This window comes from Cotesia typhae, unplaced genomic scaffold, assembly GCF_013202065.1.
Source record: "Cotesia typhae breed Kobodo isofemale line unplaced genomic scaffold, CoteBio_Ctyphae contig_11, whole genome shotgun sequence".
Taxonomy (NCBI): Eukaryota; Metazoa; Arthropoda; class Insecta; order Hymenoptera; family Braconidae; genus Cotesia; species Cotesia typhae.
Genome location: NW_027423711.1, coordinates 1,907,981 through 1,925,540, shown reverse-complemented (window position 1 = coordinate 1,925,540; position 17,560 = coordinate 1,907,981). Strand labels below are relative to the sequence as shown.

Below are 17,560 nucleotides of genomic sequence, written 5' to 3'. Positions count from 1 at the left end.
TTTATCTTCCAAGGCAAAAATAAAATCAGGGGTAATTCACCCTAAGCAATAGCAAAGTAAATAAATCAACTTGGTCTTAATTTACAACAAACAAGAACATTGCCCTTACGAAGAATCAAGATCCTCGTAGAGAAGACAAACAAAGAAATATTTATACTTGGAATTACCTGGGGATAAGTTTGTCTTCCAGCATGGTGGATAAATCATCGGTGTCTTCGTTTAGTGTCGCAAAAAAATCTTGAAATTTGTCAGGAAAACTGCTTGGAGGACATGTGGTGGTCAAGGACGATTGAACCACATCTGGACGTGAATTACATGGATGGGATGATCGTTCATTACCCTGATGATATCTCGTTACCGTAGACGTAGCCATGCCGTTAGAATCCTCGTAATGTTCATTATACCCGATAAATTTAAATGTTGCCTATCAACTTACACTTTGTGGGAGGTACAGTGTAGTGTCTATAGTTCTATTCACTAAATAAAAATAAAAAAAATTCTTTTTCTCATTTTCTTTACATATAATACCATCAGATTATTTATTCTCACATCGATCTACATTAAACCTTAAATATGTTCTACTAAGTAATATTATCTAAACGTATATCACGGATAGTATCTCTGTACAACAAACCGTTCCTTTGGGTATTAACCGCTCAGCAACCTACGCTCCGAAGGGTTGCGATTCTGAGTAAATTGGACATAAACTTTAAGTTGATGATATAAAAAATTCAACTGATATTTTTATTTATTCATTCCTTCACCACAAATAAGTTAAGTTTACTCTTAAACCAATTTTTATTTTCTAGAATATTATTTTTTATCAGCAAGCCAATTTTTTATTTTTCACAGATAAAGCATTAAAATTAAAAAATTATACTCGGAAAAACTTTAAATGATGAATTTCAAGTCCTGAGACTGACGGAAATAACATGCGGTATGTCGCGAAGCACTTCCAACGGAAAACTGAATCCCGAGCTCGCGTGGTTGTTGATACTAGTTACTCACTCTCTTCCCGGACCCTCTCGTTCTTTCAGCTTGGTATCTCTTTCTTTCAATGGGGGTTGAAAGCTCGGGAGAGGGTTTAGCTTGTGAATAGGTGGGTTCTGGATGTACATATATAATACCAGTTCACGCTATATATTCGCGCACGCGTGACTCCAAATTCAACTAGCTGATTCCTGGTATAACGAGAGAATGGGAAATACCGTGGAATGGAACGAGAAAAGCGAGAGGAAGAGGGATAAAAGTATAAAGAAGAACCAGGTATGGATACACACCTATTGAATTATCAGACTGATTCATTTACAGTCGATGAATTAATTTATTTGATATTAATATTCGCATAAACGGTTCTAGATTTTTGATGATTTTATATTTTTTAAGCCCATTTTGTTAAATTTGGAATTGGAATTAATGAAAATAATTGAGTGAAAGAAATATTATTGAAGCTACCTGTGAAGATTAGTGGAAATAGATGGTAGATCAGATAGTTGGCCAGGTTCGATGGTTTTATCGACTCTGCGAAAAGCTCTAGCCGCGCATTATATTGCAGTATAAATGTTGGCTATTAATACTTTTGATACTGGGAAATAGATAATGTGATAGATTATGATATGAGCATGTACTGCTTCGAGGGATTTGCTCGTATTTTATGAATTACACTCTTATTATGTTCGTGGTAATATTTAATTATATAATGAGACTAATATCTTGTTTTAATTTTTAGACAGTTGTTAATTAAAGATTTTAACGCAACGTAGTAAAGTTTTGTTCATAAATTAAGCAGATCAGTATTTTTTATATTTTTCAGTAATTACTTTTTGGTTGTCCGATTAATGTTAATTCTAATTACAATGATGATGAACCACTATGAATTATGTCTGTATTAGAAATTAATACAAATTATTTAATTAAAAATTAATGGTAATTATTTACAAGTGGGGTCAACCCCATTTTGGGCCATAATGAGGTGAAAAATTAACATTTTCAATTTTTTTTTATTCTGCTTGTTTTTACGGAGGATTTATTATAAAAAATGTAGTGAAAAAAAGAAAAAGATTTTGATAGCTTTTTTGCCTTCAAAAGTCGGAAAAAATTTTGGCTCTCATGTTTTTGGATAAAATTTCTATTTTATCATTTTTTGATTATTTTTTTTTTAATTTTTAATTTTTTTTGAAAATTTATTGAAATTATGATAATCAACTTTTTTTTTTAAATTGTTCGTTCTTCCAAAAAAAAAAAAACTGTATCAATAAAATCAAAGAGAAATTTCGTTCAAAAAACTGAAAATTAAAATAGTTGACCCCCACGGAAAGAACAAGATGACACTGGATATCATCCTAGATTATACTCAGTGATATCTGTGGTGAAAAAAAATTTCAGATAGTAGCTAAAAAAATCCAGATTATACTGCGTGATGTCTGGATTATACTCATTGTAATCCAGATTATACTGCGTGATATCTAGATTATACTCATTATAATCTGGATTATACTAGCTACTATCTAAAATTTTTTTTCACTCAGTATAATCTAGGATGATATCTAGTGTAATCTTGTTCTTACCGCGCGCTTGTAAATATGTACCTAATTTTTTTAAATAAAAAAATTTTGATTGATATTAAATGAAAAATCAAAAAAACTTTTTTAAGAACTTGAAAAATTAATCTGAGAAGAAATCGATTATGTAAAAATATATAAAATTATACATGCTTAGACTATCAGATCCTGCTTCCAAGTTTTTTTTATATACTGTGAATTCAACTTTTAAAAATTTTATATAATTTTATACAATCTAATCATAGAGTTTTTTTTTTTATTACAAAAACAGATAATAGAATTTTCGATAATGATATTGAATGTTCACTATTATTATAGTTTTCTAAAGTTTTGATTATAAATAGTTATCTAAACGAACATGAGACATGTTTATGTTGATAAATTAGCAGGATAGAATGTATATGTAGTCTTGTGTAATAATGGATAACTAGATATTATTATATATAATCATATCTGATTATAGTATACAGTTAGCTCCTGCCAATATTTGGATTTAATTAAATTTAGCTATTAGTTATAATTATATGTGATCGCATCTGCTGATATTTCTCCAAAATATATTTTAAGATTACAATTGCGTAATGAATATTAGTTGATTTTATTTTCATAAAATTATTGCAATTATTTATTCACACTGTGAAGCTGAATTGATAGAATTATTTGAATACAAATGAGATTGCATAAGAATATAAAGTTTGATTTCTAATTTTATTCGTGAGAATACGTTGGGATTATTCAATTAAGGTCAAGGAGATTCTACGTAGCTTGCAGTTTGAAAGGGGATTATTGTAAAAGAACAATATTATTATTTAATTTAATATTTATTGAGAATAGTATATTGTATGCTGAAGTATTATAAAAAAAATAACAATAACATTATTATTGATAGATCCGATGAAAGCTCAATTATTCTGTATAAAAATGTTTACAAAAATTAATCATCAAAGAGAAATATTTAAAAACGCAATTTTAATGATCCTCTGTTCGTAAATACATTTCGACACGAAAAATAATCTTAAATCTAATTAAAATAGTTGTTATATTTATAAAAAATGAAATTAATAAAGAAGATAATACATTTTTGATGAAATTTTCATTTTTTCTTTTTATTTATTACTTAATCACTTTTTGATGCGTTCAATTTGCGGTCACACGCTTAGCTGACAAACAAATTATAATCAACTTATCTCATGTAGCGATCGATGAGATCGTAATCGAGTTATTTGACAGCTATTCCTATAACCGAGAGAAAACGTACAGAGACAAGAATTGTAACGAAAATTAGTATGTTTTTTCTGTCAACAATATAACTTGTAAAAAGTTTTTTTTTTTTTTTTATCTTTACAATGAGTACAAATTTTAATCTAGTTCTTGTAAAAATGTTTTATCTCCAATAATTTTTTTTAGATGATTTGTTCCTTTTTATACACGAGAACTTTGATTAAAGAAAAAAAAAAAAAATTAAAAACCTACTATAATCATGGATCAATAAGAGAAGAAATTAAAAAGTTGGTAAATATTTACAGGTGGGGTCAACCATTTTAATTTTCATTTTTTTTAACGAAATTTCTATTTGATTTTGTTGAAATATTTTTTTTTTAATACATAAAAAATGAACAATTTAAAAAAAAAAAGTTGATTCTCACAATTTTAACAAATTTAAAAAAAAATTTATAAATTTTTTAGAAAATTGTGACATTGTTTGTTTTTTTATGTACTTATCAAAAAAAAAAAAAAAATATATTAAAAACATCAAAAAAATATAAAATAGAAATTTTATCCAAAAATATAAGCCAAAACTTTTTCCAACTTTTGAAGGCAAAAAAGCTATCGAAATCTTTATTTTTTTCTTTCACCACATTTTTTATCATAAATGCGCCGTAAAAACAAGCAGAATAAAAAAAATTTAGAGCTGTTAATTTTTCACCTAATTATGGCCCAAAATAAGGTTGACCCCACTTGTAAATAATTATCAAAAAATATTAAACGAATTAGAATTACATAATTTTTGATACGCCATGAATTTAAACTATTTTTGTAAAATAGTAGGTCTTGTATTTTAGTTTTAATTAATTATTTTATAAGATACTACACGGAAAAAAGAAAAATAGAAAAATTACAGTATATAATGTGAACGAGGCGCTTCGTGATGAAAACTGGAATAATTACAGTTTCAGATTGTAAGTATTACAGATTTTATAAGAATTACCTTGTAAAATATAATATTTACATTGAAAGCTTTGAAAATTAACATTCAAAGTTTGAATTAGAAAAATGTCATTTCAAACTGTAATTTTTTTAGTTTTGAATGCGACGGGACACTTATTATTTATAATGTAATTTTTCAAGTTTTCTTTTTTCTGTGTATAATTGTTTATCTCTATTATCATCTTATTTAAATTGTAAATTTACTATGTTGTCTCTCATTGTAGTACATCTTACTCTGTTATAATTTTAACATGTTGAAAAATTGTACTCTGAAATTTTTTCTTATTTTTTTTCAATCAGTAAAATTTTACGAATTGATAATTTGGGCAAAAAATGACCAGAAAAGAATTGATGTTTCTGAAAGCATTAGTTTTGTTTTCGCAAACATATTGGGGGTTGAAAGGAATAGTGACGGTAACTGGACGAAATAACAGGAAGATAACATAAATATGAGATTACCTGTGTGAAAGCTCGCGTGACTTTGAACATAGCTACCAATTTCAATAACATGGAGTTATATACTGTACATGGTTTACTAACATCGGCGCATATACTTATTAAGAGTACACTGCTCTCAATCGATCGACGATTCTCCCACTAATTATTACTATTATGGTTATTTTCTAGTGTGTTACATATAAAAACTGATAAAAATATAGGAGGGCGTCGACCCCAATGTGTTTCAACCTTGATGGGGTTGGTATACAATCGGTTTATCTCTAAGTATTAATAGATCATAAAAAAAAAATAGTTTTGATCCCCATCTTAGAATGGTAACAATTAACCAAATTATTACGTTACATAGTCACGATGATTTTCCTGAAAATTCTGTGCGAATTAGCTGAAAAAAATATTGAGAATTGTGGCGAAAATATGAATGATCAGTTCATTTGATGCGGAATCAAATTTTGAAAAAGATAAATTTTTTTTTTTTAACTTTTTGCTATGAAATCAATGATTTTTTTTTATTTATTTATTGAAATTTCAATTTGTTATTCCCGAAAAACATAAACAATATAAATGACACTGGAGTGGACAGACATTAGAAATTTTTTTTCGAATTTTTTAGTTATGAAATTATTATAAAATTTCACATGTGAAAATTAATAAAGATTACAAGTGAAAATTTTTAGAACCATTTTTTTATTATTATTGATCTATTATCAAAATTTTTAAAATTGACAGCTGACAGATTACTTCAATATCATCAATGTAAAAGGATCTTAGCTTTTTATTAATAACTCAATAAGAATAAGCAATATCGAAATTCTAAAAAAAAAAAAATTACAGAGGAGGAAATTAAAAAAAAAAAGTTTAGACTGATGAAACTCTAATTCTTTAAACAATCTTCTCTATTTAGCGTTAAAAATTGGGTTCTACACAATTGATGTCGTAATTTAAGTCGAATTTCATTTTGTTTATGTTTTTCGGTAATTAAAAATTGAAATTTTATTAAAAAAAAAAAAAAAAACATCTTTCTTAAAATTTCATTCGACATCGAATTAACGATAATTATTTACAAGTGGGGTAAATAATTTTTACCCATGCTAGCCTTGTTAAATTTTTTTTTTTGTCAAATTGAACAATTTCTTTTTTTAATTGTTTGCTTTTTTATGTACTATTCGAAAAAAAGAAAAAATGTCAAAAAAAGATAAAATAGAAATTTTGTCCAAAAACATGAAAGCCAAAATTTTTTTCAAATTTTGAAAGCAAAAAAGCTATTTAAAATTTTATTTTTTTCTTTTACGACATTTTTCATCAAAAATTTGTGGTAAAAACAAGCAAAATAAAAAAAAATTTGAAAATATTAATTTTTCACCTAATTATGGCCCAAAATGGGGTTGACCCCACATAGTAAAAAATTTTGCGTCATTGGGTCAAAAAATTTTTTGTTAAAAATTTTTGTGTTAAATATTTCACACTTTTATATGTAAATTTAACATTTATTGTGTCAAAATAACACATAAAAGTGTTAAATTAACACAAAAAAGTGTAAAATATGTAACATAGAAATTTTCAACACAGAAATTTGTCAAATTAACACAGAAAAGTGTTTAAAAATTAACACAGATTTTTTCCAGCAAATTCACACAAAAATCATCGTTACTATCTAACATAATAATGGTTACCATTTCAACATAAAGATGAGAACTATTTTTTTCTCTTTGTAAACGATATCAATATTTACACACGAAATACGACACACTAAGTATACGGTATTATGTAAATCATCAAAAGAAAACAAATGGGACGTTATCAGACACATCAATGGGTTTCTATTTAAGCCGTCAAGTACATGCAAGTGACGTCACTGCCATTGGCTTTAATCTTTATCTTGTCGCAGCGAAAATGAATAATCAATATTCATTTAGCAAATATTCAAATAGCACTTTGCTCAGGAACCTTTAAATTTATAATATTTCATACAAAGCTATTGATTTTACTTCCAATCAAAAATCGAAATATTTTATTTATCATTCATGTGACAGCCCGACCGAGATGATCGATGACCCTTCAATGTTCATGCATAGAATATTTTTATATCAAGATTATTACTATGACTCAAAGATTATTTTTATTTGATATTATCGGAAACTAATCTCGATAATCTGATTAAGCTGTCATTCTACTATTTTTTATTTTTTACAAATGCATCATATTTTATAGAGAAATATACCGAAGATCAAATGATATGATTACAAATGTTGTGGTTTTATGAAACTATCGGAAAATAATTTAAATTATCAGATGATATATTAATTATATTAGTTACATGTTTCAATTATTTACTAAATAATTATTTATATTATTAAGAGAATAAGAACAATTTTGTGTCCAGGATAGTCATATGATAAAATAGGATTTTTTAGTGAAATTTAGTGTCATTGCAAAGGTCTTGATTTGAATTTGTGCCTATTCAAGGTTTCATATAATTCTCACCAATAGTCAATTTGCGATGATAAGTATTTAGGCTGCATTCGAAAATGCTCTATCTCTAGATACATAATTAAGAAATTACCTTGTATCTTGAGAACTATTGACATTTTTAAAGATATAAGCTCATCCCGATGTTACACTCATCAAGTCCTTTCATTTGAGTACCCACATCAATTTTTCATATATTTTATATATTTATATCTATATATATAAAAATCAATTGCTGTGCGTTAGTCTCGCTAAAACTCAAAAACGGCTGGACCGATTTTCAAAATTTTTTTTTTGTTTTGTTCGTTATAGTTCAGGAATGGTTTAGAAAAAAAAAATTTTGGAATTTTGGAATTGAAAAAAATTTCAGCTTAAAAAATAAAAAATTATTAATTTTGTATCGAAATCGCTATTGTTACGCTTGAGCCTCAAGGTTGCAAGAGTATACAAAATTGTCCAATATGCAGGAAGATACGTACAAGTATACTTTGGGTATCTTTATATATATATATATATATATATATATATATATATATATATATATATATATATATATATATATATATATATATATATATATATATATATATATATATATATATATATATATATATATATATATATATATATATATATATATATATATATATATATATAAAAAGCGATATATAATAGCTAAATTTGTTAATAAAGAGAAATTTTTGGGAACTGGGGAAATAAAGGATAAAGGGGGAAGGGGAGGACCTTTACTCAGTAGGAATTTTCGGTAACTGAAAAAGTAATTCGGACAGCCCAGACCGGGAATCGAACCCGGATCGTTTGGTTACGCGCCAAAGGCTCTATAATTTGTTATACATTTATTATATAAATAAAACACATAAAACATATTAAAATGACCAACAAGTTTCATTTAATAACTTAATACCAACTTAACCGTCTACAATACGACCAGTGTTAATTGTTGACAAAAATAAATTAGAGTTTACAGGTTAAAAATCACAAATCAAAATTTGTAAAAAAAAAAATTTTTGTAGGTGATACGAAGTTCACCGGGTCAGCTAGTATATTATATATATGTATATATGAAAAATATATAAAAAATGCATGTGGGTACTCAAATGAAAGCTCTTGATGAGTGTAACATCGGGATGAGCTTGTATCTTTAAAAACGTCAATATTTAAGAAAATACAATGCAATTTTGCAAAAGTCATTATTTAGTAAAACAAAATTTTATTTATTTATAGTTCACAAGTCACGGCAGTCACATAGTGACTGCAAGGTTGCAAGTTTAAATTAAGTCATATAAATATTAGAAAATTTCTACTCTAAAGATCAAACTTGCTCTCGTTTCTTCCAACAGTAAAATCACGTAAAATGAAACTTAATATTTTTTAGCTCAACTCATTGGGCATATAGTACAAGCACACTAAAGATTATCTACGTTGATAATTTATTTCCTTGGCTAGGTTTAGTTTGTTAGAAAAAAAGCATAAAGTTGTAATCACACTTCATATAATATAATAAAAATAAAGATAAAGACAGAAAACTTTAGTTCCTTTACGAATTCTCAATATCTTCCTTAAAAGCAAAGAAGACTACTCACAGTAAACTTCAACGACGCTGGAATTTCGACTGTAGAAGTAAAAGCAGAGCATAATATGAAACGACAGAAACTTTTTGTAGTCACCCTGTGCTGAGTTTGCATTCTCAGTCCTATCTCAAAAGCCTTATTATCAAACGTACCGTAAAAAGATGAAAAGAAAATGCTGTCGACATCTCTATTACAAAAGACAGTAGGCTGAACTTTTACTGAAGGACTTTTTTTTTCTGTTAATTATTTGACAACTTTTGTATTTTTTTTTTTTTTTTTTTTTACATTTTTTGCACTAAGACTTTATTCTTGACAAATAATTAATCGTTACAAATAATACATTTAAATGTAAACGTACAACATCTGCAAGTGTTTTTATTATTTATTTTTTTAGCCCAATTCATTATAATCGTTAATATTTAATATTGGTTTTACGGATTAATATTACCATTATTATTAATATTATAATCATAAATTATAAGTCAACTTATTTTATTAAAATTTTTTTAATTTTTAAATTACACTCACAAATAATTGTACGAATATTTTTACATTGTTTACAAACTCATTCACACGTTTTATGTTTATGGGTTTCTCATATTAACTTATAACACAATTATGTGTTTACATCAATTACTTTCAATAAATGAGAATAATAATAGTAGATAATAATTAAAAAAATAATTAATAGACAAAATGCACGAGTCAATTGACCGATAGATGCGTTTGAATAAATTTTTAACGATTATGTACGACTTATTAGCTAAGAACTATTAAAGAGAATAATTTCGGTGATTCAGTTATTTATTTTATTTACTTCGTCGATATATTCAGCCATTGATTTTTTATACAAATGCCCTTTTTTTTTTTTTTTTTTTTTTTTATTCCTGAGGGTAAACAATACCAGCTGAATTTACAGAATGCAGTCAACAATAATTGTATTAATTAATAATAAAAATGATTTATTTTATTTATTCTCTATTTTGATTTAAAGTCGTACTAAATCCGTAAGACACACAAAAAAAATTTTTAATTACTTAATATTTTTCTACTCTGAAAGACTTCAAGAGATCGGAGTGTTTAGAGTTTTTTTTAATAAAAATTATTAACTGACAATCATCCCTGTAACGAATTTATTAAAATTTTCTGCACATCTGATCTCTTAAGTTTTGACAATCGATAATTTGTTTCTTAATATCAACATTATTGATATATATTTTTATTTAAATGTTATATATTGTAATAATCATAATAACTATCGTTGTTATAATTAATAATAATAAAGCGCCTGCTGAAGTCAAAAATCTACTAAAGAAATTAAGAAAGAAATTAAAAAAAAAAAAAAAAATGTAATACAAAATTAATAGTTTCTAGATTTTTATCTAAAGATTCATAGTAAAAATTGTTAACTTGATGTTTCAAAAATTTGATAGCTATAGTTTGAGAAAAAATGTTAATTATATACATGATTTTTCTCCATAAGCATGGTCACTATTTTATTTTATTTATTTATTTTTTTTTTTTTTTACGTTAACTAACACTATGGATGTAAGAAAGTTTAGAGAAGTATTACAGTTGTTAATATTATAAAGTTAATAATTTCATTAATTATTTCGGTGAATCGACGAATCAAAACTTTTAGGCCATTTTAAATGACAATTAGCGATTTATTTTTTTATTTTTGTTGGATTTCCTAGTACACTTATATTTGTGTGTTATTGTTAATATTATTATTATTATTATTATTATTATTATTATTATTATGACAAACTTCAAGAGTTCGTACTGTTTAACGGTGCTCAAATCAGCCTGAAGACTGTCGTTAATAAAAAAAAATGTTATTACAAGGAAAAATATGATTAATAAATGTTATAATGATAATGATAGTAATAATAATGATTATAATAATAGTAATGAAACAATTGTAAATTCTATATTATTTTATAGAATAAAGGTATTACTTATTTACATTAATCGTTAAACAGATAATTCCAAAAAAAAATATACATTAAAAAAAAATGTAACTCAATGTCGGCATTAGTCAAACGATAAAGGTTTATAAAAAAGAAATTATCAAGTATAACTTATTTTTAGTCTACGGAGAAAAATATAATTGTAATGAATTGTTGTAGATAATTATTTTCTTTTTCTATCATTGTTGTTTTTAAGTGCTCTAATAAAATGTTTAAGACATTAGATTAAATAATCTACAGATTGATTTTGAATACAGAGAAAATAATTATTTGAAAAATATCTACGTGAAAAAAAAAAAAAAAAAAAAAAAAATTACACTTAATCGCATTTTATTGTGGTACTTAATTAATTGACTTAATTTACTGTTCCACTTGCGATTGATTGTTATCGTATAATTTACTCCGGATCATATTATTACACAACGTACAGTTATTGTGTACTGGAAATATGTTTATTAATGTATTTTCTACGTTATTATATTAATGTTTTTATTTAGTAATTATTAATAATGTTGTGTTGATGGTGATGCATTTTTAATAAGAAAAAAAAAAAGACGAAAGAAATAATGTTTCAGACGCATCTTTGGCTCCCCGTTAGCGTATCAGTCCATGAAATTTAATAATGATGATCCGCGTTGTCTTGTACGCTGTAACATAAATTAAAAATTCAATTAAAGTAAGCTAAATAATTATATATATTTTTTAAATATTTATAATTGCAATAAATGAGATCGTTGATGATAAATAAACTTATTTTATTTTTTTCTTATTACTATATTTTTAAATAAATAATAATTAAATCTAGATATGAAAGCAATGGTTAATGATTTAACGACAGCAGGATGGTGTTAGTTCCAAAGCACACAGGAGTCGACGATTTTGAGCACCTTTGTAGGATGATTAGTGATTCCTTGTTACCTATACAGTAGAACAACAAAATCACTAGTCTTCCATACAACAGAGCTCCATTCACTCACGCCGGATGACTAAATATATTGCTTCTCTTCAAGTTGATTCCAAGCTTTCTTTTATTCATTATTTCATTGAATATTATCTCACCTTCATTATTACTGCCATTCTCACTTACAATTTATAAATGTTAGATACAAGCGATGATTTTTTTTATTAGTATTTATAAATATTTATTTATACAATATATGCATTTTAATAATTATTAATATGTTAATGCTTAATACAGTTTGGTTAATAATATTATGATATATTATAAATTAGTTGTCTATATTTGATTAATTAATGAATGAATGGATTTAATGAAATTAAGCACGAGTATAAATCATAAAAAATTACCTTTGTTGCAGCAGATACTGGGCCATCTGTATTTGATTTGGTAATCCAGATATTGTTATTATACGATCATTGCTACCGGGTAATGGTAAATCTATTGTGATGGAAGCTCCACTGTCTGATCGTATTTTTCTGATTCGCGCACCTCCTTTTCCAATTATAGCTCCTGCAAGCTGTAAATTAAATTTACGTCAATGAGTAAAAACATCAAATATAAAAATAGACAATAAATAACTTTTTTTTTTTTTTTTTATAACTGGCATTGTAGTTGAAACTGTTTATTACAAACGTTTTTAATGAAAAATTATTTAAATTCAAGATTTATAAAAAATTTGATAGTTAATAAAGTTATTCTACATAGCTTGTAAATTAAATCTCAAAGTTATCGCAAAGAATTATGGAGACTTTTAATATACGTAAATTGTAATATATAAAAAAAAAAAAAAAAAAAAAAAAAATGGATATGAAAAAAAATTTAATTTTACTTGAAAAAAAAATCTTACATAAAAGTCTAAAGTCAACAGTTTAAACGTCAGAATCGTTAAAATTGCAAACTGAGATATTATTTATGGATCCCGTCATAAAATATTAATTAAATTTTTTCTTCGTATACTATATATTAATTTTTTAGTTTAGATTTTTTAATAACGCATACTCACATCTTTCGGAATGGTAACCTGGGTACTGGTTTTATTTCCACCCATATTACCTTGGTTACCCTGGTTATTTCCGCCCATCGGAGGGCCACCCATACCAGAGTTACCACCGCCACCACCGCCGCCGCTGCCACCACCGCCACCGCCTCCACCGAGTCCGTTGGGAGCGTTTCCTTGCATTCCCCATCCGTTATCTGTAAACAATAAATTAATTTAAAATAAATTCAATGACAGAACGAAAAAAGATTTAAAAATCCACAAATATTCTTAATCTTTTATATTGCAACAGAAACAATAAAAAAAAAAAAAATTAAATAAATGCAACAGCGCTTTATTTGAGAATTTTTTTTTTATATTTCGCTCATCACTAGTAAAAAAATTAAACGTCTATTTCATAAAAAAATTTTTACATCATGATTATATATTAATTTATCAATCTAGATTAGTAAAATAATATCTTATAAAAATACCACTCAACTAAAGCGATTTGCATTAAAATACCATAATAAATTCTCTATAAGAAAAAAAAAATATCTCAAATAAGCTTTTTGCTTTTGGCAAAATAACTCGGTCGGCAAACAGATCAATAGTTAATCTCGAAAGATGGAAGATATTTTTTTATAGAAAAAGCATGAGTTTGCTTACCGTTGTAATTTCCTCCACCGAAAGGCGGTGGGCCACCCCGGTTTCCACCGTAGCCGCCACCTCCGCCTCCACCGCCGCCACCACCTCCTCTACCGCCTTCGTAGCCTCCACCTCGAGCGTTGCCGCCGTATCCGCGATCGGGTGGTCCGGACATACTACCCCCGCCTCCGCGAGGTCCTCCGCGGGGTGGTGGAGGGAATCCGCGATTCATATCTGGTGGGCCGCCGCCTCGGTTATCACGACGGGGTGGCATTCCACCGCCACCACCTCCACCGCCACCACCTCCGCCGCCGCCACCTCCTCCACGTCCGCCTGGGAATCCAGGTTTACCTTGACCGTCTCCATTTCCATAACCACCATACTCGTCGGCATAGTAGTCATCATAGTTGTGCGGATCGTACGCGTTATTTATACCCTTCAACGGTGACTGAAAAAAAAATTTTATTTTTAATTACAAGTCAATAATTATTTATTAAAATATTAAAAAAATTTTTTTATTGATAAAAAATAATTATATAAATAAACTTACAGTTTTTATGGTGGCAACCAATTCTCTGATACAATCCATACATGTTGCAGACTTTCCGCAAATGCTGATGACACGATCAGTGCTGTGGGGACAACAGTTTGAGTAAATCTTGATCCTCGCGCCAGTTTTCTGCAATGCAAACACAAGAATTTCCATTAGACCTCTACTCGGAAAGTATTCTGGCAACTATTATTGTACTAGCTCGTTGACTTTTACGACCAAAGGTAACAACCATTCAAATTATTTTAAAAATTTTTTTTTTTATTCTTATTCCCGTTTGCTGAATACTTTTTTCCTTCTCTCTCGACTACTTTTACGTTTTTTCATGGCTAACTATCGCATATTACAATCTTTGCTTTATGTTTCTCATTTTTAGCTGGGGTTTTTTTTTTTCCTTTTTTATCGTATTACAGTTTATCCATGTTTATCGGAGTTGACGCGACAAACAGCGAAAAGTGACCGCAGAAACGTAATTTTTTAGAGGCCAATCGTTAGATTGCGTGAGAACAATCGCTTATAATGTAGAGGGACCTAAGAGACCAGTAATTTTTTTTTATTGGTAACATACCTATCTTGATTAACCAGGTAAATGCTAACTAACAAGCACACGTCATTATTTTCATTCGTGTAAAAATGAATATTAATATCAGCTAAAATGCCTGGATCTTATTACTAAATAACACTAATGTAAGCTGAAATGTTTTTCATTATTTTTTTTTTAGTTATTTCAATGAACTTTCAAGTATATAGCACCATTATATGTATTAAATGTTTTGAACTATACATTTACAATTTACTTAGATATACGTTAAATTTTGAGAAATAATAATGTTTAAAATCGATTTTTATTGTTATTTTTTTAATTATTTTATCGAGAGTAAAAAGTCACGTACTTAATACTTTTTAATTTTTTATAACTAAAATTTTTACTCAGTTGAACTTTTTCACACTTATACTTACAACGCTTTTAACTTTGGAAATTGTTGAACAAATTTAAAGTTTAATAACAATAAAATTACTATTAGAAAATTTATATTTATGATTAAAAAAAAAATAAATAAAAGAGATTTATGAATATTAAATTACAAAACTAAATTTTTTAACTATATTACTAAAATGTTACTATATAAAAATTGGAGAATATTGCTGCATTTTATGGATTCTTAAAAGTAAGATTGTAAATTTTTAACAGAAAAATATGTTTCTTTACAGAATATGTGATATTAATACTTGTTACATTTACTATTTGAAAACTAGAAATAATTGTCAATAATAAAGAATGTAATACATGTTGACTTGTAGTTATTTCTGTACCGGATAACAATAAAATGTTATTGCGATGAAAGCAATAAAGTAAAAGTAGGATTATTAAATTGAAAATAAAAACCGAAATGGCTGTAAGTAGAGTAAAAATGAAATTCGTATTTAAGACGCTTTTAAAATGATAATAATTATAATTTAAATAAAAAATTTTTCTGTTTTTTTTTTTTTTTTTTTAACTAAACGTTCATATTAATATTCTAAATCCATATCCATGAAATAGCCAATAAATATAAAAATTTTCTCACATTAATTAATAATCTCCGGTATTGTCCTCATGTCCATTCTGTGTTAATGAGGAATCAATGAATTCAATTAAAGTGTATATAAATGTTGGCTATCCGCAATAGTTAATTTTTTTTTAAATTAATTCTGTATTACTGAACCAAGAGACTCAGTCAAGCTAAAACAATTTGTCGAGTAAGATTGTAGTTTTTTACACCAACTAAAAAGTGAAAATAAATATACGAAGAATAATAAGTATATAAACCAGTTGTGAGGCCACGTGATTGTAAATTCAAATTCACTTTCACTCGTTCTCAAGTTCAATATCTACTTCATAAAAGTAATGTTATCGTTCTCAAATAATAATATTATTAATAGAGTAGAATATAATTCTGTTAGTGCTAAAAAATTACTCTCAATATTGCATTGAGTAAAAAAATTAATATTTCTTTTTTTTAATGATTAAATTCATAAGAAATAAATTTTGTAAGTAAATAAATTCTGAAGTAATAATATATTTTTCGATCTCAGTAAATATTAGTGCAATAAACCAATAATTAAAAAAATGGACGTGTGTTATAATTTGTAATTTAGTGATACGATTAATTATTGGATAGTCATTACGGTAACATCTAATACGTCCATGTATTTGGTGTTATTGTTGATAGTATCGATCAAATTTCTGCTTGTAATTGTCCCTTGATACAATAACTAGTGAATAGTATTCATAGTAATCATTAATCAGTATACATAGTTTAAAATACGACGCTTGTCATTTAAATTTGAGTATACTAATCTAATTTACAGTCGTTGCACATTAATATAATTTATTTACTATTACTCAACAGCCGATACTGAATAAACTTGAATTTAAATATTTTGTATTTATATTTATATTTAATTTAGTTTATTTAAATTCAATTAACTAAATTGATCCGTTTAATTAATAGTTAAATATTCTAATAATTTCAGGTTTATCATTCCACAAAGTGACATAACAAGAAATAATAAGCTAAAATAGTGAATAGTTGAAGTAGTTATTATTAATAATGACGACAGTATATTCAGCAGCTGAAGTTGCAAGTCACGATAATGAAAAAGATCTATGGATGATAATACACGGTGGAGTTTATGACTTGACTAAATTTTTACAAGAACATCCTGGAGGCGAGGAAGTTCTTTTGAATCTCGCTGGACAAGATGGCACCGTGTGCTTCGATGAAATGGGGCATACAGCTGAGGCCGTTTCACTCAGAGAAACCTACAAAATAGGTGTCATTGCAGACGGCGACGTCGGGGCGCCATCTCCTAGTTATTCAAAAAAAGAGCCGACTGTAGATGACGACAATTGGGAGTACGAAGAAACTAAAGAAGAAACCTCTACTTTGCCATATTTATTCACCGGTTTGTTGGTACTCGTTTATGCATTTATATATTATTATGTTTTATAAAAAAAAAAATTATCTTATCGCTGATATATTTATTTGTAAACGCAGTTATCAAAAGATTAATCGATTTATAATTCATTTATTATTTTAAAATTTTTAAAATGGTAAATATTGTGGATACTTTGCTGTAATTGATTAATAAAATTATTATTGACAATATTTATCGTAATTTT

The 17,560-nt window shown here is 26.9% G+C and overlaps 3 protein-coding genes across 7 annotated transcripts in view; 1 reads left to right on the top strand and 2 right to left on the bottom strand.

Annotated features, from left to right (window-relative positions):
* Positions 1-7,759, bottom strand: part of LOC141524143 (uncharacterized) — a 34,648-nt gene extending 26,889 nt beyond the window's left edge. The window contains exons 1-2 of one of the 2 annotated variants that reach the window (XM_074237825.1): positions 7,710-7,759; positions 168-477 (exon numbers count right to left, since the gene is read on the bottom strand). In XM_074237825.1, the coding sequence (XP_074093926.1) occupies positions 168-373 (206 nt within the window). In that variant the 5' untranslated portion in view covers positions 374-477; positions 7,710-7,759. Of the gene's footprint in view, positions 1-167; positions 834-7,709 lie in introns of those variants that run through there. The other variant, XM_074237817.1, reaches the window with a different exon arrangement.
* Positions 7,760-8,581: 822 nt separating this feature from the next.
* Positions 8,582-17,560, bottom strand: part of Hnrnp-k (Heterogeneous nuclear ribonucleoprotein K) — a 47,361-nt gene continuing 38,382 nt past the window's right edge. For all 4 annotated transcript variants that reach the window (XM_074243797.1, XM_074243816.1, XM_074243806.1 and 1 more), the window contains 5 exons: positions 14,395-14,523; positions 13,866-14,292; positions 13,224-13,414; positions 12,568-12,737; positions 8,582-11,906 (listed from right to left, as the gene is read on the bottom strand). In XM_074243797.1, the coding sequence (XP_074099898.1) occupies positions 11,876-11,906; positions 12,568-12,737; positions 13,224-13,414; positions 13,866-14,292; positions 14,395-14,523 (948 nt within the window). In that variant the 3' untranslated portion in view covers positions 8,582-11,875. The remainder of the gene's footprint in view (positions 11,907-12,567; positions 12,738-13,223; positions 13,415-13,865; positions 14,293-14,394; positions 14,524-17,560) is intronic.
* LOC141528007 (cytochrome b5) lies at positions 16,126-17,546 on the top strand. Its single transcript, XM_074243829.1, has 2 exons — positions 16,126-16,279; positions 16,912-17,546. Exon 2 carries the CDS (start codon positions 16,989-16,991, stop codon positions 17,388-17,390), a length of 402 nt encoding a protein of 133 aa, XP_074099930.1. The 5' UTR covers positions 16,126-16,279; positions 16,912-16,988; the 3' UTR covers positions 17,391-17,546.